General features: G+C 39.7%; 1 protein-coding gene across 1 annotated transcript in view; it reads right to left on the reverse strand.

The window, feature by feature from the left end:
• Positions 1 to 1,578: 1,578 nt before the first annotated feature.
• ERMARD (ER membrane associated RNA degradation) overlaps positions 1,579 to 22,650 on the reverse strand; it is a 35,012-nt gene continuing 13,940 nt past the window's right edge. Inside the window, exons 6-17 of the mRNA XM_018559971.1 lie at positions 21,428 to 21,564; positions 21,126 to 21,240; positions 19,799 to 19,901; positions 18,367 to 18,396; positions 15,014 to 15,082; positions 12,131 to 12,298; positions 10,179 to 10,262; positions 7,326 to 7,405; positions 5,327 to 5,443; positions 3,239 to 3,457; positions 1,965 to 2,078; positions 1,579 to 1,750 (exon numbers count right to left, since the gene is read on the reverse strand). Of these exons, the coding sequence (XP_018415473.1) occupies positions 1,579 to 1,750; positions 1,965 to 2,078; positions 3,239 to 3,457; positions 5,327 to 5,443; positions 7,326 to 7,405; positions 10,179 to 10,262; positions 12,131 to 12,298; positions 15,014 to 15,082; positions 18,367 to 18,396; positions 19,799 to 19,901; positions 21,126 to 21,240; positions 21,428 to 21,564 (1,408 nt within the window). The remainder of the gene's footprint in view (positions 1,751 to 1,964; positions 2,079 to 3,238; positions 3,458 to 5,326; positions 5,444 to 7,325; positions 7,406 to 10,178; positions 10,263 to 12,130; positions 12,299 to 15,013; positions 15,083 to 18,366; positions 18,397 to 19,798; positions 19,902 to 21,125; positions 21,241 to 21,427; positions 21,565 to 22,650) is intronic.

Genomic DNA, 22,650 nt, shown 5'->3' on the forward strand with positions numbered 1-22,650 from the left:
TCTGCAAGTTGAAGTTCTTATTAAAGCTTCCAGCCTGCATGGGATCACTGAGTCACAGCTGACATAGTAATCATATGATTGAGAACAACTCGAGTGGATTCCAAAGGTGCCCATACACCTTACGATTTTCGCCGGAAAATTTTCGTCCGATGATCGAATAGTCGTACGATTTTCCTACGGCAGCCCCATCCTGCCCCGATGATTGCAAGATTAATTTAGCCGTAATTAAGGAAAAGCACCTGGACGAATTGCGGTAATTGATTTGCCGTATTTTCGTTAGCGCAAGCGCAGTGTAGATCGTACGACTTTTGATGGACGGAAACGCCAGCAACCTGGCGAAAATCGTACGATCTAGCAAAGTTGTTGGCATCCTGGTTGCATGCTGGTAGTAGGATAATCTGGGCAGACCTACATTTTTTTTTGTTTTCCAGTGTCCAATCCTCGAGTAGGTGGCAGTGTAACCCAAAGGTTAAAGTCTTTTGTGTCCCTCAATGGATGAGGAATAAATATTTATACTATCTCTTTAAAAACAAGCTGATTAATATATTTAATATCCCTCATTAATGCCAACCAAACCCATTTACTGTATGTAACCCTCTGAGTAGCCAAACTCCTGTGAATTTCATTCATTAGACATTTGATAGTAAGAGTATACTACTCTAAACCTCTTTGATTCTTATTGCCATTACCAGTCATTAAAGAGCGGCTGGCTAACCTAAAAATTTCCTCCAGATACCAATTGTAAAAGAATGAGTTGTATATATACCGGTCTGGTAGGCAGTGAGTACATTCTACTGGGTGCTGCTGCTATTAGATACTTCTAGATTGAGCTCAAAGCATGTCCCCTGTTGGGCGCTGTGGTTCCTTCTGCAGACCCTTACATCATTACTGTTTTCTGTAGTGATGTAGGGACAGCAGAAGGAACCAAATAAACAGAGTGTCCTATTAGTTTCCATTCAACTTCTAAAGAACATCTCAAATCACAAGGTCTATACACACAGAGCATTTAGTCTGGAGGCACCATCTTGTCATTGTGTCAAAGAAGGAAATAAGGATTTTAGGACATTGTTAAAAGTATATTTTTTTTCCATTTTTTGTTTGCAAGTTTAAAAACTGAAACTTTATATCATTTTGAAATAAAATATTTATTTAAAAAAAATACACGGTACATTCAGGTCATTAAGTTGGGAGATGAGACCAAATTGTGTGTAACTGATCAAGCCATACAGTCCTGTCCCTGAAAGGCGGATGTCCCACCCTAAGTCATTCAGTTGGGTGTGTAATCTGATCTCTCCTACTATTCAGGTATCTTTCACAGCACTGCTGTTATCTGAGCGCTGATGCTGGTGCTCTCCTTTGTGGCACATTGGATTCTGGCTGCAAGTGGCACATATGAAATATGAATATGCATTTCATATTACTTAAGAAAATATACAAAAATAATACATATTATCTTTAAAGATTTACAGAAGGCAAATAGTCCTCTACCTGGAAGCCTTCTGTACTGGTTTTCCAGCTATTGAAAGTAATTCACATGTTACATACTTGTATAAGAATATGTAACAAATATTTGATGTATTACGACACTACATCTACTTTTTCATCTGTACTCCAATTGCTGGATTCAAGAAATATTCTTATTTTTAGAACGATTCTATGAGTCAGCTGCATTGCTCCATCCCATCTGTTCTGATCTTGACTTGTGTAGGTTACCACATTTTCTGCATACTGTAAAATGGATTTCAAGTACCTGCAAATTAATGGAATACGTAATGTGCATTAAAAAGGTAGTTCCAATATGTGTCACCTTTCATAATTATCTTATAGAGTAACATTTGGCTGCAGAGACTGTAACTGTGTGTTTTATGTATACTAGATAAAGTACATTGAATCACAGAACAAGATGTGACAGGGGAACCTAATGTTTAGAACCAGTAATATACAGATAATACACACAGCCTTACTTCAAGTATTTTTGGTATTCTGCTAGTGTCTTCATGGGTATGCTTAGTATGTTGCTGAAATCGACAATTATTAGTGTCAGGATCAGTCGTATAATGAGGGACAGAGTCTTGATGCTGTAAAAGAAAGGTAAACTCAAACACAGGGTCCATTTAACAGAAAATGAAATGATTTTTGGTCAAAAGTTGTTTTTTTTACGTTAAAATGTTTAAAAGCATATGTTTTAAATCACATTTTCATCTAATAAAAGAGTTAATCTAGGATACTCAGTTTGCAAAGCATGCTGGGCTTTCTAACAGGATGCCCAGCACTCTCCTGCATACTTAACAGCAGCCTGTAAACTGACTAATTCAGACCATCCAGTCCCTGCCAGGAAGAGGGAGGCTGTTTGTCTGGTCAGAATTCAGTGTAGCCAATTCTCTTCTGCAATTCAAGTCCATTTTTAACAACTGCTATTGGGACTTCAAGCTCGATACCACTTGTTGCGTATGGTTGCAGGTGATACATATAAAATGTTTATTGCATAAACCAGATACAAAAGACATGACAATGTAAACTTATAATGTTTACAACCATCACAAAATAAAAATATACACAAACATATACTATGCATTCCCTGCTGAATTCCATGCAAAATGTTCAAACATATAATCCAGCTCAAGGTGCATACCTAACTCCAAAGAGTCATAAAAGCAGAGACTCACTCCCTATTGGACAAATCAGTAGAGAGGTTTAACCCCGGTTCTCGCTCTTTTTCTATATATACTGTATCTATATATACCAGGGAATCCTGGTGAAGAAAATAAGTCAGTCAGTCAGTTTTTTTTTTAAGAGGCTGTCTCTCCGTTGGGCCTGGAGTTCGTGTTGCAGAAGAGATTGGGTGGGTGAGCTGCCTGGCCATCCTGGTCCACAAGTCCACCTCTTAGAGTACTTGGCTCATTATATAAGGGATGAGAAGCCTCAAAGGAAGAGGTTTTGCTAAGGTCTTTCAGGTAAGTTGTGAGCTCTTAAGGCTGAGCAAAAGCCTACAGCATGGAATTTGAGACATTTATGAAGTAAGCAAAATAAGTTTATAAAAAAAAAAAGCTTCAAAATTCAAATTGACAAAAGCATTTTAATTTTTCTTTTAATGTCACTTCAGGGTTCTCGGTCCTGGCACTAATTTTTGTTGAACATTCCCATAAAAAATGGTTAGACTTTTCTCAACCGAGCTGGGATAGAGAATGAAGACATTCATCCTTTTAGGACACTATATATACATTTTATATACACTAACCTACTCAGCATCCGGATATAATTTTGTCTTTGACGAGACCGTAATGTTTTATTTTCCCATTGTTCATATCTTAAGTTTGAAGTGGTAATAATATTAGTTGACACTAGTTGGCACTGTGCAGTAACTCTGCGCAAAATATTCACGACTTCCATGATCCATCGATGACAATACAAGTTTGAAATGTGTTTGCTGCAACGAGCTTTCATGGAAATAAACCACCTGTAATAATAATAACAAGAAATTAAATAAGTATTTTATTTATATACGCTGAAAAGAAAACAGCCCCCCTCCCTCAGTGTCCCCCTCTGTGGCCAGTCCTCTTTAGCGTTAAATAATGCCCAGCATCATTCTATCCACTTGTGAGCTCAGGATGTCAAGGACCTGCCCCCTTGGGCAGTAAAATGTATCAGATAGCTCCTCCTCCTCCTGTGCACATGCCTTCATTGCTATGTATAAGTCATACTCATGGTGGCCTCCAGCCAGCCATCCAGAGTTTTTATGTATACTCTTTCAAATGCATAGAAAACACAATAACATTTCTGGAAGACAACAACACCAAAAGAAAGCCTTGCTTGTACCAAAAAAAATACATAACATGCCTGTATCATAAGAAAATACAAAACTCAAAGGGTAAATCAATATACCAATAGCAGAATTGGTAAAACTACACTGGTCTACAAAGGGTAAGCAACAGCTCGTGAAATGGTTAAAAATAAAGTCTGCCAGTGATTAGACAATGCTGGCAACCACTCTGTCATTACATTGTACTAAACATGTATCACACACTGTATATACCACTGGACAATATATTATACAGGACATGTATAACAAGCAGCAAATGCAATTTATTCACACTTCCCACAGAAACACATCTGTTATACCTTACATCAGCACAAACATTACCCCTTACTGGTAACTACAGCCTCCAACAAATTTTTTCCCCAAAGCTGCCATTACCTAAAAAATAATAAAGTCACCGGCACTCTGAATGATCGTGTCAATAAGTTTATTGACCCAAGTGATAACACCTCTAGCAACGTTTTGGGACCATGCGGCCCCTTCCTCAGGCAAACAGGGACTCTCTGTTTGCCTGAGGAAGGGGCCGCATGGTCCCGAAACGTTGACCCAACGTCATTTGGGTCAATAAACTTATTGACTTGATCATTTGGAGTGCCGGTGACTTTATTATTTGTTTGTACGTTTTGACGGAGGCATCCGTTGTTGCTGCTGCACCCGCCCTGCTGCATTGGGCATTCTCCCATCAGAAGTGCGATGGGATACATGGACTTTCAAATATTGTACCTGGTTTCTACCGGAATAGCTAGATTTGCACAAGGATACTCTCCCCATTAATTCCATTGTTGCTCAGAACGGTGTACGTTCTTGCATATGGTGGCAGTGCCCTTTAGAACATAGACTCTGGTCAGGAGTGTACAAAATCATTGCCAAGAGACCGAAAGGAGGAACTGATTACAAAACCAAAGCTGGTTAACCTGCACCAATTAAAATTTTACCACATTCATCTTTACTGCAACAAAGCAGATTATCACCAAATCTCAGAAATCCCCCAGTCTAAATTTCAGTTAAGACCCAAATTACATGGACCATAAATAATGAAAAAAATGACAGCAAAACTGAATGATAATATGTCCAATCTCGAAGAATCTAGGCTCAATGGGTGAAACATCTATCCAATTTTGACCAGCAAGTTCTTCACTTGGAAAATACAAATAAAACATAAGCACATCATCTTCTTACCAGCTGTGAAAATCAACAATTTCCTTGTTGTTCCTATAACACTGGTAAACCATACAATTACCATGTGAGCAATGCTTGCATGCATAGCCACCTACCCAACACTTGCCTTCATGCCTCTCATGATCAGATGATACGGTATCAGATGATAATTGAGCAGATGATCAGATGATAATTGATCTCCTTTTTTTGTGACACTATGTGATTATACTTACCTTTGTTGGTGCTGGATAATGTAACAGGGTATATACTATGATTTGGTTACCTTTGCTTGTTGCATAAACTCAAAAGCTGTACTGAACAAAAAGAAAAAAAAAAATCCAAATATCATACTTGTCTTTTTGAAGATCCAAGTCTTCATTGCAGAAGCCACTCTGATTTTGAAGCAATGAGAGAACATGAACGATTTCAGCACTGAATGATATACCTAGATCTGTCATTTCTTCAGGCCTGCATGGGAAACAAAACAACTCAACTCATCAATACATTTTTGTTTTACATAACTCTTTCCCAACAGTTTCAAGAAAAGAAGCTGGTTGAAGCAGCTAAGTGTAAATAAGAAAGTCTTAACTAAAATTGTCCTTGCGTATCCTGTAGCCCAAAGGGAATGTATAGTGGTTTTGCAAATATTTTCTTTATTATGGTCAGACTAAAAAATTAAATGTTAAAGATTTTTTTTTTTTTTTAGTAAGTTAAAATAGGACTTTTATACTTGTCATAAAATGTCTCGGAAACTATTGAGGGACATTGCAAGTCATTTACCTTTGTGTTATACTACTGCCTACAGGAGGATTGGACACTGGCTAACAAAAGGGCTGGCCACCCAGGATAACCCCCTCCTACTAACAGCATGCTTCAATTTTGTAGCAAGCAGTACTGGGAGCATGTCCCTCTATGGACTCCAAGAAAAGGATGTCACTGTGAGCGAGTACAAAACAAATCTATTTTCTTCCATAGAAGAAATTTACAGTTGGGACATACTAAAGCAGTCCAGTTGAGGAGTAGGTAACAAAGCAAACAAATGCCAACATGCCCAAGAAAACAACTGGAGAATGTCTGCAGCTCAAAGAGCCACCTAAAGTTTCTGAAGCCGGCATCAGATGAGGCCTGAACATCCGACCTGACAGGACTTAAAGACTGTGTGAACAGAGGCCAGGTGGAGACCTTGCTAACCTAGAAAACAGTTGCTGAATGATGAAAAGCCCAAGGAGCACTTATGGGTCTAGTAGAGTACAACTGCACAGGTAAGGGTGGAATTCGATTCTTGAGACCATAAGCTTGGTAATGGTTTGTCCACCTAGAGATGGTGGAATAACAAGCTGGTGCACCTTTACGGGGACCATCTGGGATGACAATGAATAAATTAATTAATTATTTCTGAAAGAAACAGTGGCTTTGTTCAGAAGACTCTAGACTCTCACAGCCCGAACCACATCCAGACGATGGAGAGAAGTTTCCATTTGGTGAACAAAAGAAGTCTTAGGCCTCAACACCAACCTATCCTCATGCAGCACAAGAAAGGGTTCCTTGCTGGATAAGGCTTCTAGTTCAGACACTAGCATTGAAAAGGTGGTGGCTACCAGAAATACCACTGTGTGGGTGGGAGTAGAATGTTTCAAATGGGTTCAAATGACAGGGTTTTGAAGTGCACAAACAAAACAGGATTCAGATCCCACGATGTCACAGGAGAACAAACAAGAGAAGCTACAGGAGGTCTTAATTAGGGAACGAGAGATTGAAAGCTCTGAAATGAGACAGAAAGGAGGAGAAACCTGACCGTTGATAGTGCTAACCATCGAACACTGCTCAAGACCCAGCTGTAGGAAGTAGAGGATTCATCCCACAGAGAAAATTCTAGTCTAAATTCTTGAAAGCCCCAAGATTCACACCAAGTGAAGTGGAGGCAGAACACTTTTTAACAAAGTTCGAACCAATACAAGGCTACTAAGTGTTGGGGGTGCAAACATCATCCAATCTCCACACAGGAAGACTTGAAAAAGTGAGTACACTTGGAGTCTTTGCAGTCTTCAGGGCTATAAAGTCCAGCAGGGGGGGGCAGTCTTCATGGCTCTAAAGTCTTTGCAGTCTTCAGGGCTCTAAAGATTGGAAATAGCACTGGGAGAAGCATCAGGCTAATCTTCTAGTATCAGAGTGGGGCACACTACAATAAGTGGAATAGTCTCTTTTCATTTGGGAGTAAAGGTGTAAAAATTACACCAAACCATAATAGTTTACAATAAAATAACAAACTACTGACTTACTACCTGGTGAAATAAGTGAAGAGAGGTCAGAAATGAGAAGCTACAAACCGATAACTGAGAAAACAACCTACCCCTCTGTGCTGGAGACGTGACTTAAAGTAGGAGACGGGAGAAGACACCATTTCTGAACACTTTCCATGCACTGTAACACCTGTGAAAAAAAAAAGTGAATGTGAAAACAAGAACACAAATATAGTAGACCCCTGACGAAGTCACGTGTTTTGACGTAACGTACGTAGGGCAGAGCTCCTGATGTCACCACGCTGAGCCGGACGAACAGTTTTCTTATCACTTTGCTGCCATTTGTCCTGCTGGTATGATCCAGCAATACCCAATGCCTGTACTGTTTACACCATTGTGAGTACGCATTTTTTATATAATAAATTGCATTTTATTGGACGTTACGCACTATGTCCTTGTCCTTTTTCTCTTTCCACCTGGATTTATACTGGTACCTGTGATCTGAGGAGACCTTATCGCCTTTTTCTGTGCATGGGCTTCCCTCCCCCATTAAGAAGGGAAAAAGTGCATTTGACCTAGCTCTGTGGGTCTACCTCCCCAGGTGAGCATTCACTTGTTATCATCACTCACTGGGTGGAGGTGAAGGTCTGCCTGCATTGTGTGATTATCCTTACCTGAGAGTTATATGCACATTGGCTGCGAATCATCTGAGGAATTTTTTGCACAATCACCATTGTTTGCGTTTGTTTTTTCCTTGGGACTTTTTTTGCCTATATTGCTTTTTTGTATGTGTGTAGATATTTCTTATGCCTCATTTGTTTGAAGGCTCATATATGTGACTCATTTATATATGTTTCAATTTATTAGATATGTATGATTATTAGCTCGGCACAATATTGTTTTTTTCACAAGAACACAAATATGTTTTGACTTTTTAAAATTTACATTTGTAAAATAAAATGAAAGAGAAAAAAAAAATGATGGGGGTTTTATTTTTTCATTTTAACTGTACATAAAGTCTAATCCTATCCCCAACCCTTCCGATAACCCTGATAATTATGCCTATAGTAACTTGCATACTATAACCTGCATACTTGCATATATAAACTATAAAAAATAACTAGGGATGCGCAGATACTTTTCGAGTACCAGTGCAGATACTTGGCGTTTTCATGAGAACTACCAGGGTTGGAGCGGTTGCAGCTGGGACCGGGCTCTGGCGCTCCCCAATGGTCCTGAAATCATCAGTCTGTATTGTTTTAGAAAAACTGTCACATGACAATAAACAAGAATGTATCAGTACTTGTATCTGTGAGTACTCGGCAAGTACCAGTACTCGTACTCGCAAAACTGGTATCGGTGCATCCCTTTATTTATATTTATAAAAACAAAATCGTAGATTAAAACAGAGATGTACAAATCCCAGGAGCTCCGTGTGCTCCTTACAAATGACAGCTGCCTCCTAACTTTAGAATTTTTCTCTAGTCTAGTCTTGGAGCTCAAAAGTATCGGTAGATGTTCTCATACTTGTACCGAGTACTGTACTTGGTATCTGTGCAACCCTAAAAATAACCTTTAAAACTGTTTCCTGTTTGGAAAATGTCCAAAAAAGGTCTACCTGCAAGAGAAGAGGTTAAATATTTTTCCTGCTACCAGCGCTGCCAAATGCCGCTTCAATAAAAAGAAATCTTCCTCAGAAGTCCACTGAGAAATCTATACTTTTAGGAATGTCGATCTCCTTGGTTCCCCTGGGTGCTTAGTATTTCCTCCTGTCACTACTGTGTTCTGTAATGACTTTATTAGATGAAAGGAATCACTGAGTGCAGTGTGTGTGTGTTTGTGTGTATGTATGTGTGGGGGTTAGGCAGATTGCAGAGGAAGATTTCTCTTGAATGGACTGGTGTTCAGTGACACGCAGGCAGACCTTTTTGGGCATCTTTTTTCTTCCTGACAGGATCGCTTTAGGTTTTAACTGAAGTTTTCATTTAAGATCAAAAATTAAAGCCAAAACTTTTTCTTAGCTTTGGATAGAGTAGGAAATGGAGAGAACCCGTCAGTTTTTTTTTTAATTGTTCCGCATTACTGCTGGGGAGGAGATTCATCCCTTTTATTTGTCCTGGCGGCTATTGTCACCAGGGATAAAAGGAAGCAAAAATCAAAAATTTGATTTGTTACCAAAACAGAAATAGGGTGAAAATCTTGCAATGGGGACATGTGTTCCAGGTGTAAAAGGTGAATGTCCTTACACTGGAGAAATTTCCTCTTACTTTCTGTTGTGTTTACAAACAATTGGAGTGAAATCTCCCCAATAGGATGGAGGAAGAAAAGAAAAAATGACCAGGGGTTTTAACCATTACCTACTCTATCTGAAACTAAATTAACCGCATCAATATCTGGACAGAGATACAAAATCATTGCCTCATGGTGCCTGCGTATTCATTTAGTTTTCCTACTGAGTGTCTTAGGCTAGCCATACACCTATCAATTCCCCCATCAACAAAAACAGCGCGTCTATTGAGGAATCGCCGCTGTTTGCATTGTATTCTGACAGTGTCGCCAGCACCTGCCGCCAGCACCTGTCAGAATACCTGATCAGACCGGGCAGCTCATTGGCTGCTGACTCTGATCGATTGAACATTTTCCAGCCAGCTTCTTCGATCAGCTGATCGAGGAATGACAGCTGAAAGGGAGCAGACAGCCCCACACACTGCGAATTTCAGCCAGTACATTAAAAACCGTCCGAAATTCGACCAGTGTATGGGCACCTTAAGAAACCACAATCTGGGGAGTGCCGGTATACACAGTTAAATCAGTTCTCCCTCCCACCCTATATACCTTACTACAGACCAGTATGACTACCAGTAACAGTTATGTGACCATAAGAAATGCTAAAGTGCAGACAAGAAAGTGTTTGCAAGCTTAGGATATGTCTAACGCTCAGGCCATAATATATTCAAACATACCTGTTTCTGAAGGAGTGCAATTGGATGAAATCTTGACTGGTATGATCCCACCGCATCCAACAGTGGACACAATATAGCCACTTCCTGTTGTGTTAAAAATAGAACTTAAGGCATTACTAGCAAATTTGACATAGATAGCAAAAGGCAATATTTTATACCTGTGCATTGCGGTAAGGTGCAGTAAAAGGCTCATTGCCAAAACACACGATAAAACAGGAACTTCAGTCATTTTAATTTCATTTGAATATTACCCCAGAGCGCATTCCAAATGGACATGCGTTTTTACAACTCACAACACACAGATATGTACTTGTCAAAATGCCCCGAAGCCTAGCGCCGAAGCTTGTGCTATGTTTTGTTTTTTTTCTTCTTACTTACCTCGCCGAGCGTCGCGTCACTGCTGCTCCGGTGGGCGGCGCTCCGAGCGGGGTCATCTGGCAGTCTCCGGACAAGAAGCACCTCGTGAGGCAATAGGGATCGGAGTGAAAGTGTGAGTAAGGGAAGCTGGGATGGGGCTGGCTGTAAATCTATTGCTATAGTGTACTGGACGTGTGTAATGTATATGTAGTGCATATATACAGCACACACCTCCACTACACTCCAGCAATAGAGTTACAATTCTCCACTGCTAACATGAATAGGTTAAACCATGATCCATAGTACATAACATGTAGTTGTACTATGGATCATTTAAAGTCACCTGTCCCTTTAAGAAAAAGTATCGGTAATTGGTATCGGCAAGTACATGAGAGGATGTACTTGTACTTGGGCCTGAAAAAGCGGCATCGGGACATCCCTACTAACAACATATAATGAACAATTAGATGTGAATCATAGAACTACATGCCCCATGATCTTTTGGGACTGTAGTCATAGCACATGTGATCGATGCTGCTTGATCAGCAGTGGGCGAGTTTGTGGGCAGAGACAGGGAAGTTGGGTTGTTCTCTGTCACTGCCCACTGCCCACATAGCCAACCACTGCTGGTCTGGCAGCATACAGATTCTGACACTGCAAGGTTTAGGTTTGCCTGTGCCTCATAGACGTCAGTGCTCTATGACTGTGAGGTGCTGCGAAACAGGACTGAAATGTCTACATTTTCATAATTTTAATAAATTAGGGAACCACCAACTCTCTGCAGCACTGACATAATGACATCAGCACAACTAAGGACTACCGTAGGCTTTTAAATGACTGGTCTGCCTAAGAAAAGGGCAGAGTAAGATGGTCCTATTAAAAAGGAGATGAGAAGCCTGGAGGCACTGTTATTAAGACCACATCTTAGGTATGCCACCAGATGGCTACTTTAGACATACATTTAATGATTTCAATACAGTTGAGCTAGTTCAATTAATTATAGTGATAAATGACTTGTAAATATTTTGAAATATGACACAGTATACCCCTTAGGTCCTGGTCTACTGCCACCAAAAAAGCACAACAGGGTCCCATGTAATTTTTCTATATTGATATTCTGCTCTTGGAGGCCTCAGTGAATAATATTTAGCAGCAAAGGCAGTCCCGTCTTCAAGAGATACCCAACCTCTCATTTTGTTGCAGCAGTAAGACTGGAGTCTGGGGGACTAATGCTGCATAAAGGTATGGCAGCATTGGGAAAACACATCCACATTTTCAAGGGAGACAAATTCTAAATAATCACCCTTATCTTTTATTTTAGAAATATTCAATTTTTTTCTGTTGTGATCTCAGGGCTTTGTTACCAAATTAATGAAACTTCTATCCAACACAATGGAGAGCTAGTTTGTTCTATTGTCCAGCAAATGTTGAAGTGATTCAGTCTAGTGTGTTCAGGAAGATGAAATGCAGTAAGACTTTCTTTGTGTTGGCCTTCTAGCCTAGTTATCTGTTTTAAGAGTTGGCTTAAAACCTCTCTCTTAGTCTAAGCACCATGAGATATCAATTTTCCTCTGATACTGAATGTGATTTCTTACCTTGTCAGTGTCATTATGGTTGAAATGATTATAAAGCAGTACAATTGAAAAAGCCAACAAGTCATTAGCAATGCGCCTGGGAAATTCACTGAGCTGTATTTCTCCATGGCTAAGGTGGTCTCTCACACGAGGTCCTTCTTGATGGTTTAGAACATCCCACAGGAATTCCTGGAAGTATACAAGACCCAGCATCTAATAAACTGTACACAGCATATATGTAAAAGATCAAATACAATGTAAAATAGCAGATAAAGGCCTACCACAAGAGGCGTCTGACTAAAGAACAGAGATTGTACAATTAATTATGTAGTGTATGGCTAGCTTTCTACTCTAGTCACAAGGTAGCTGCCATCAACTGCACGGCAGTGAGGCCCCCTGAGATATTTTTTGACTGCAGTAACAAATTTTACAGATGCCCATAGGAACATTAAAGTGAACAAGAGCTTGTCCATTCAGGTCTTAGGACTCTCTTTGCGTCCCAATAATGGTCCTGGTGAAGATAAATCCTCAGTTCGCAACAATTACATCAGATGATCTGGATGATCTTTGCGTTCACTGCACAAGCATTAAATGCTCATGTTCGTGAACGCAAGTTTATTCGAATTTATAGCGACTGCAAACGTGAAAAAGTAGTCATCATGCTAATTTGTAAGTAGTCATCATGCTAATTTGTACCCTCTCAATCTGGCAAAAGTGGCCAGTTTCCAATCACCAGCACTCACATTGCTTAAGGTTATCTTCCATAAAAAGGACCTCAACTAACTAAAACTGTGACTAAAAAGGCAAGCCGATGGCAACAAACTAGTCACCTGTATTGCCTGTAGGCTCCCTGCAGCTGATGTTTTCCTAAATGCTGACTTACTATGCTTAGTCCTGCACTGTCTCTCAGTATGGAAGTGTCCATCACGGTAGAGGCAGGGCTTTGCTTCCCCATGTCTGAGCTGCCCTCCGATGCCTGGTGATCTGATAAATGGCAGGGAAACATTCAGGAAGCAGCAGACAGATGTAGGAAAAATAAAAAAGAAGATTTACATAATGGAGCAAATTAAAGTGGGAAGAAGCATTCTGTGCAGGTACTGAGTGACAGATTCCTTTCCAGCAAGCACCACAGTAGTGAAATCACCAAATCACACTCCAATCTGGTGAGACTAGCAGTTATAGGCAACAGTGCCTCTCCCTAGACAGCTGAGGCTGTGGACACCAGTCACGCTCGGTGCCTCACATTCCGGGTGAGGCATTCCCGGCCCCACACCGACCGAAGTCCTGCCCCTGTTGGTCAAAGCCCCGCCTCCCGTCGGCAAAAGCCACGCCCACCACCGGACGGTGCCCCCACCCCAACCCGTCCCCAAGCTAGTGACAACCAAAGCCGGATGCAGCGCTGCCTGTAATTAACAGGCAGCGCTTCATCCATGACAGGTTACACAGCGGGGAGGCTTTCCCTGCTGTGTAACCTGTTAGACGCCGATCCGAATGGAGAAAAAACTGTCAGCTTCAGACTTGAAGCTGACAGCTTTTTCCTCCATAATTCTAGTTGAGGCTCTGCCTCACCTGCCTCCCCTGACCGCACGTCCCTGGTGGACACAGACGCGAAAAAGGACTGTCATTTTTCAGGTGGAAATCAAAACAAAAAAAGGAAAATCTTTCAGGGTACTGCAAAGGCAGAAGTAACATTTCTGGATTTTCCCCATAACATAGCAAATCTTCACTTTTTAGTTTATTGATGCATGTTACAAATGTGTTTAAAATATACATCAACATGCTTTAACTCATATTAGGATGCATGCAAAAATGCATTATTAGTGTAAGATCAGCCAGAAGTGTTCTTTTTAGTTTTAGATGAGGTAGTGAGGTAAAATCTGCAACAGGGACTCAAAGCAAAAACATAAAAAAACTGACAGGGATTCTACTATACCCCACTATATCAAAAATAAACAAAAAGTTTTAGCTGAAAGCCTACTTTCATTCATTTGCATATACTGTATGTAACATTGCTCTACTTGGCTCACTGTCCCGTATTGTGTAAAGTGCAAATGCCTGTTACAAACATAACCCATAACAATCAGATTATTTTGGCATATTCCCATTTCGGTGATCCTTTTTTCAGAACATAATACCCATAATTAAGCTGGCCATATATCAGAAGAATTTAATGCAAATTTTTTTGTTTTTTTACCTTTTACCTTTCCTTGACTTTCTAATGGCTAGTGGGGGTCTAATCGACATACACTTTTCAACTGTATTGACGAGTAAATACAGTAAATAGAGCAACTGTGCTAAAGTTAGAAAGTCCACCAAGTTTATCTTTTTATGCATCCTGTGTACTCCAATGTATGATCCATAAGACAGGTTGAAATCTGATTGGGTGGTGTGAGAAAACTCTTCCTACTGCCATTTCTTTATATCTAGTGTATGAAAGGCAACAAGGAGGGTCGACCTAGCATCACCAGTGTTCTAGGATGACCAGATGGCGGTCACCAGGGAGTAGGGCAGAATAGTGCAGTACAGCAATGTCTGGATGAATCGCTGATAAGGGGAGGCTATGGTCCCAAAATTAGGGCTGCAGCTAACGATTATTTTCATAATCTATTAGTTGCGATTATTTTTTCAACTAATTGGTTGGTTGCATTAAAAACCTCTCTCACTTTTACTCACTAACCGATAATATTTAATAGTTGGCAACTATTATTATCAATTAGTCGTTGCAGCCCTACCCAAAATATTTATCTGAAGGTACATTTTTTCATTTCCGATTAGTGTGTTCCTTTACACAGATAATATAAAGTCACTTTCCTTAAGCCGCTGGCTACATAATTTGCTATAAACATTGAGTGTGGACATTTTCATTAATAGCCTATTGTGTGCAGACAAAAACATAAGAATTACCATTGCGGGTTCTCCCAGTGAATTAGGCACTTGGTTGTCAGATGCATCATTCAAATGTTTTGCCAAAATCTACAGAACAAAGCAAAGGAGGCAATCATTTTACAGGAACAAATCAGTCATGAAAGCTCCTTAGATTGGTGAATGTAACATTCTTTCGTACATGTACATCGAGACATAACGTACAAAAAAGAACATTCACCACTGGATTCTATGAATGGTATTCTACTAAGCCAACTTACATCTGATTATCTTGAGCATAGGACATAGATTACAAGTAGAAAACAACAGTATTAACCACTTCAAGACCAGGTGTTTAGACCCCCTTCCTGGCCAGGCCATTTTTCAGTATTCAGCGCTGCGATACTTTGACTGACGTTTATTCCGTCATGCAGCGCTGTACTGAAATGAATTTTACACCATTTTTTGGGGACAGATAGAGCTTTATTTTGGGGGTATTTAATCACCACTGGGGGGTTTTATTAGCGCCCGGCGGCGCTTGTAAGGGGGCGTGTCTGAGAGAGCTCCTGGCCGGCCGTTTTTTTACTAGGGCCGGCCCGGAGGCAGTTAAAAGCTTACAACCTAAATAAACAAAAATTCCCAGTCACACCTCTTTACCAGTGTTAAAAATAGAAGCACATTTGTTCCTTTTTTGGATATTTCCTGCAATGTGGAGTAGAACTGAAATGTCTTTTTAAAACAGATAATTAAAATGTGTTGGCATTGTTACCTCTCAGAGCATTTTCCTCTTTAGGGACTAGAAGACACCATGACTACATACAGTGTGCCTGCCAAGATCTTTATTCTTTAAATGGTATGTCCAGCCAAATTATTTTTCCTACACTTTTGGATAGAGTGGGAAAGATTAGAACTCCTATTAGATTTTTACTACTCTCTGGTGGTTTGTTACAGAGATATGCCATAAGCTGGCATCTGTTGTGAGGGCTTTCTAAAAGATGGAAAGAAAAGACTTCCCGGACTCCAGAGCCCGATTCCCGAGACACCAAGCCAGGGATAACCTGATCCTCTGCGTAAACCGAATCGGTCCGTCCAGAGATTGGACTGACTTGTCCTGCAATGACTAAAGGTTTTGTTGCAGATGTCTGGAGTGAAACTGGGCAAAAGGGACATCCTCAAAGGAGGCTACCATCAGGCCCAACATTCTTATGCAAAAGTGCTTCTGGACTGGAGAATTTGAACATGAGACTGGAAAGTTTGATGTTTCTCCTGTGGAAGGAACACCCTGGTTTGGGAGGTGTCCAGGACTAGACCTATTAGGGAAAGAGTCACCGGCACACTCCAACAGTGATATAACTTCATCTTTTATTGACGCAAGTCTATCATTTTACAAAGCAAACAATGTTTTGGGGCTGCATAGGGTCCCTTCATCAAGCAAACAATGTTTCCCTGAATGAGGGGCTAATGGTCCACAAAGTTCAACAAGACTTCCCTCACTCTGGAAAGTGGGGGTGCGCCTTCATACAGAGGAAGGCTTGCCTGAGGATTTTGAGTGTTAGACCTTGCCAATGGATGGGAAGCCAAGCTTGGAGGAGCTCAACAAGGAGGCTGAAGGAGTGGAAAAATAAAAGGGACATTAATATTGAAAGAAGACTTCTAGGACACTAGCAAAAAACTGAGGCATACTGGGTAGAGAAAGGGCTATCCTTGACTGGCCTTTTTGTTTTGCAAGTGCCCAAATTCTCTTGTAGGTGGCAGCACAACTTGACAGCAGCACAATATTTTTACTGTGTCTTTCAATGGACACAAAAGATTTTCTTTCTAGTTTGACCAGTGTTTGTTTAAAAACAAACAAACAAGTGCTATAGTGACATTGTAATGTGTATGGTGAGCTTAAGCGGACCATATGCTACACAATTTGATTGTACAATCTCATTTAGAATTACCAAAACTATGTAATAAAAAGGCTAAGGAGTGGTGGCTATTTTACAACACACATAGGGACCATGGGGAACAAAAGTAGCCACCCTCCAGAAGGAAGTGTCAGCACGAATTCAGAGATGATTTGAGGATCTACAGCCGAGTGATACACAAATACGGTAAATTTTTGTTGAGGTACTTGAATGTATTTTTAAGATTTAACTCCTGAGCTTAATGCCACTTAAACAGTTGTGGAGGTCAGGGACTTTGATTTATTGTATGGCTGGGATGCATGGATCCCATGACTTAGCTACAGGTTTCATAGAAGACAGGGCAGGTTACATCCAGTATGTCTTAACTGTGTAATTAAAATCTTTTCTGAAGCTTATCCTCAAAGGGAATCTGTGAGGAAAAAATATTAAAGATTCCATAGCTGACTTCGAGTTCACTTTCAAGATTTATGTGGAGTTCAGTGTGTCATAGAATGTTTAAACACTATGAGTGCTGCTCACACTTACAGAAGGTCCCAACAGAACACTATGGAATATAACCAGAAGTACAAAGGAGCACCAACACTGACAGAATGGAATCCAATAACACCAATGCACCAATCAACAGCTCTGCTCAGGTAGCAAGAGTGCTGTTAATTGGTGCACTGGGGGTGTTTTGGAGCATGGGAGAGCCTGGCTGCCGCTCTGCATTAGAGAGTCGCACATGCCGTTCCATGCTATAACACTTACAAATGTAAAAAAAACGGTTAAATAAGATTAGATTTATAACTGTATATGCAGCCTGGGCACATCCTGGTTAGGAAACTATTTGCAAGGATTTTGCATGTTCTTCCTGTACTTGTGTGGGTATCCTCTGGGTACTCTGGTTTCCCTCCCCCCATTACAAAGACATGCTAGAAGGTTAATAGGCTCCTGTCTAAATTGGCCCTGTACGCGTGCGCAGAAGGGACCTTAGATTGTAAGTTCCTTGAGGGCAGGGGCTAATGTGAATGTTCTGTGTTTAAAGCGCTGCGTAAATTGTTGGCGGTATTTAAAGGCCTGCAATGAATAAACATTATAAATCATAAGCATTTCATTGGGCTTTAAAACAGTCCAGTACATGCTATTTATGTTGCCAACACGTTTCAGAGACCAGAACAAGCCCCCTTCATCAGGGCTGAAATCAGAGAATATACATATACCAATAAGCCAGTTAAAAAAGGTTACTGTTCATAATTATCAGTATATGGTCAAAGTTATTAAACAATTTGAAATTAAACTTAAATACATGACAAAAAGAAGTATAATGGTGTATTTGATCTAGTATGAACATATACTTATCTACTAGATAGGAACTTGGTCCAACCAGTTTTACATTACCTATAAAATCTTTATCCATCCATAAACAGAGCAGAAAAGAAAAAGCTCACTATTACTGTATCTATTGCACATAAAGTTAGTGGAAACATAAATAATGACAATACTTACCTCGTCGAAGGTTGTGTAAAGAATGTTAGACTTGGGGGAGAAAAAGAAACAAAAAAGTAGAATGTAAAAAATAGTAACTATGACAAATAAAATTTCACTATTTGCATGAAAATACATATCAGATAGTATGTAGACCACAAAAAACCACCAAACCTTTGGGTGCCATTTACATTAAGATGATCCAATGCAGTGCATTTAACATACACACGTTAATGTGAGTTCATTTGAATGGTCTACCTAATGCACCAAAATGAATTGTAAACTGTACCTGCAGCATTGTTTGTATCAGTGCACTGATGTGCTGTGAAATGTTATATGCCTTCGACAACTTTTTACCCAACCCCAACTGTGATGTTAAATTGCAGACAACCGCAGGAAAACGGTAGTGCTTCACCATGGCAGGTGTGGCAGGCAGGTGTGTTGAGATGCCATTCAAAATAAGTGTAACCACAGCACATCAACGCACGTTCCCACAGCACAATGATGTGGACAGACTTGTATACCTTCGACAACTTTTTACCCAACCCCACCTGTGGTGTTAAATTGCAGACAACTGCACAAAAATGGCAAAGTACACAGTTGAAATATACATGATAATGTTTTACTGCAAGGGATTTCTAATTCTGTACAGTAAAAAAGATGTGGCTTTTACACCTTTGCCACACTGTACAGCCTGGCTGGTGACAAATTTCCCGACTCAGAGATACAGCTTCATAGGAAACCTTCCTACCTCCAGTGATCCAGGACAAAGTAAAGCAGAACCAAGCGGTAGTAGAGTGATCTTCCTAGCTGAACATTGTGGCAGAACTATAAAAACAATAACATTTGCTGTACAGAATTAAAACCTTTTCTGGCGTATAGAACAGTAAAATATAATCCAAAATAATTATAGAGGCACTCATGGGTCCTGCAGTAGAGATAAGTAAAAAGCAACAGTGTTTTATTGTCAACACAAATGTATGTATTTCAACTATGTATTTGTCTGCTTGCCTGGAGTTGTCATCTAAGATGCAAAAAGAAAGACACAAAGTCATTTTTGAGAGGCTTATTATGAAATAATGTTATTATAAATACATGTCCATCCCTTGCTGGTTAGAAACAGTGGTGTACCAATCGGTAATATGCTTCTGATGAGTTATTGTATGTGTCCCTGTTTCAAGGCACATAGAAACAATTATATGCAAAATATGTTGCATTAGGTGTCCACAATTGTAGGCACGTGGGCTGCAAAAAAATCAAGAAAGCTTAGTATTTGGAAACACAACAGAGTAGACTACATTTTGGCTTCTGACAGAAGTACATACATAGCCTAATTTATGGTGTGTGTGATAATGTTTGTTTATTCAACTATGGTCTTAGCAACTGGCATATTTGTTAAGCCACATAAAACAATGAATTGTAAGTAACATTATTGAAATGAAAATACACTAACTTCAGCAGTGAGCAGCCGATCTGGACAGTTATTAACAGTGGTAAAGATGAGTCTCAGACCAGTTTCAAGCTGTATAAGTATTAGTATGGCACAGTCTGCATACCTAAATGGAGTAAATGACAGGGAAAATGATAAATAAATGGTGAAGGTAATAAGCAATAATATTAAACCAAACGTAACTACTGAATATTACTGGCGTTGCCTAATCCAAAGCTCTATTGTAGCGTTTAAGGAAAAATCTAAACCCCCATCTAAGAATACTATTTTCGTGGTTGTCTTTAGCTTTTCCCAACAGCCGTACTGTGAATCAACTTCCTTCCAGACAGGTCCCTGTGTAATGAGCTGTTAATAGAATTTTCCTTGCAGTGCAACTCTACAGTCCATCAATCACTCTGATCTTTTGGCTCGAGCTGCAAAGTGCCACTGGGGAACCTTAAGAGTTAATTGGTGCTAGCCAATCACATAATTAACATGATTATCCACAATGATCACGGGGAAAGTTTGTTCGTTTTTCCCTCCTCTCACTCACAGCAATTTCAGCACAAGCTGCAGAAAAGTTGCTGCATGGGCTAAAATAAAATTAAAGTGGAACATTACTCATATCTTTAAAATGACAACAAAGACACCTTAAGAAATGTTTAGTAGTGGCAATCTACAAACACATACTTCTAGATAATTGCTGGCCTTTTATTCTTTGCATACCTTATTGTTCTTTCCCCCCCCCCATTCTTCTCACAGCGGCCATTTTTACTGAGGGAAGATAAATCCATCTCAATTAACTGGAACTCTGGCACATGTGAGTAGGATATGTGACCATGCACATAATCTCAGGAAAGGAAAAAAAAAAGCCAAAACACCTTTCCCTGAGGTCTCACGAGATTTGGCACCTTAAAATTAGATTTCTGATTAATGCACTGATGATGCAACTTTTCCAGGATGCATCTCTTAGGCATGGGCTACATCACTGATGCCTAAGAGGACCAGGAAGTGGAAAAACTGTAATTGTAAGAAAAATATGTTTATTTAACATAAGATGATTTCATATCAGCAGACAGAGCTGCATGTTGATGTGATTTTTAGTGAGGGGGTAAAGGTCGGCTTTATTGGTCTGATATACTATTTAAAATAACATCTAATCAACTTGGATGCACTAAATTATCCCCGTGTAAGGAGACTGTAGAACTAGTAATAAAACAGTCAACTATCATATGTGACGTCTGTGAACTCCCTGAACCAATCCTTTCCTTTTTTATTCTCTCTCTAATATAAAAATGCTTCAAGAATGTAACATGTGGTAATAATGTCATAATACACTGAGCTCTTTTACCTGACTTGTCTGAAGGCTGTAATGGCCTCCTTCCAGTAGGGTACCATATTAGCCAAGACAAACTGGGATTCTTCCACTAACTTTTCAGAGAAAGACAGTATTCCATCATCAAGATCTACATAAAGTAAATAGATATAAATGATTTCCAATGTCATTTGAATGGGCTTTTTAATCACCCAGCAATGCAAGTCAACACTCACAACATTGTGGTGTGAATGAACCCCTAGCCATTCCTGTTTACTTTAAGCAAAAATATCTATTTTGGTATGGCAGCAATGCAAAGTGTTTCTCTGAAAACATACCTGGAAAAACTTGTAATCCCTCTGCACTGTGAAAAACAAAGTTAGGGCGATGGACAAGTGATGTTAAAGAGTTAGAGTGGTGAGCCTGCAGGATCTGTCCCAGGCCTGCTGTAAACAGGAGGAGCACAGAACAATACCTGAAGAAATAAGTGTTTTTTTTAAATTCAAAACATCATAGTATGACAAAACAGGAGAAAGATTAATAGTATGTAAAGTCAGAAAAAAAGTAAGATGATATTTTACATAATAATTAGCAGATACTTAGAGCTAAAACTCCTCAACTTATGATACAAAATAATTTGATGCTTTATTTCCTGCAATTTAATCTAAATACTCCACACTTAATCTAGCAAAGCAGCCCCACCATCATTTCTCCAATATAAACTTCATTACACAAATCAATTATATAAATAGCAGTGTAGCAACGCCATGAAAAGAACAATACTAAATCAAAAAAAATTAGCAGTGTGCAAAATCAAACCACAGAAACCTTAATAACAAAACACTAAACTCAGGAATTAAAGAATGCTTTCAAGTACCTTAACTATTAACAAAAATGTAATTTGTGTATTACTCAGCTGTAGGTCCTCAAATCATCTCTGAATTCATGCTGACACTGTCCTTCCTTCTGGAGAGTGGCTACTTTTGTTACCCATGGTGACTGTGTGTGTAGTAAATTAGATACTGCTCCAAGCTCACTCCCATGATGGGCTACAATCTCACGTTTAGTTTATTTACTTGTTTTGAGATTGTAGTCTATCACAGGAACGAGCCACAAGGGCACACAAGGGCATGCCGGAGAGCGGAGCTGGCTTGATTTCGCTCCTTTACTGGTTGGGACCCCGAGTACACGATTCACAAAGCAGTCACTCTCTTATGCTGGCTATAGAAGGGAATTTCCATGTGTGGAACTTGCCCTGTCTTTGATTGTAGCGCTGACTGAGAATGTGCAGTAAGGAGTCTATGTAAGCATGATTACAAATGCATCTCTAAGCAAAACTGAAAGAAAAAAAAGATTTTACCTTTTATTAGTTTTGGATAGAGTGAGGAAGGGTTAGACCCTATGCCAAGTTCTATGTTTGTGAGTGGTCCTGCTGGCAAGCTTCATCACTATATTTGTACTGGTGACCATTAATATAAAACAAAGGGGAATCCAAAATGTTAAAGCTGCTTTCAGAACAAGAGGTAAAAGGAAATCACGCAATGGTTGCACTTGTTACGAA

This window comes from Nanorana parkeri, unplaced genomic scaffold (genome assembly GCF_000935625.1).
Source record: "Nanorana parkeri isolate BGI_ZX_2015 unplaced genomic scaffold, ASM93562v1 scaffold424, whole genome shotgun sequence".
Taxonomy (NCBI): Eukaryota; Metazoa; Chordata; class Amphibia; order Anura; family Dicroglossidae; genus Nanorana; species Nanorana parkeri.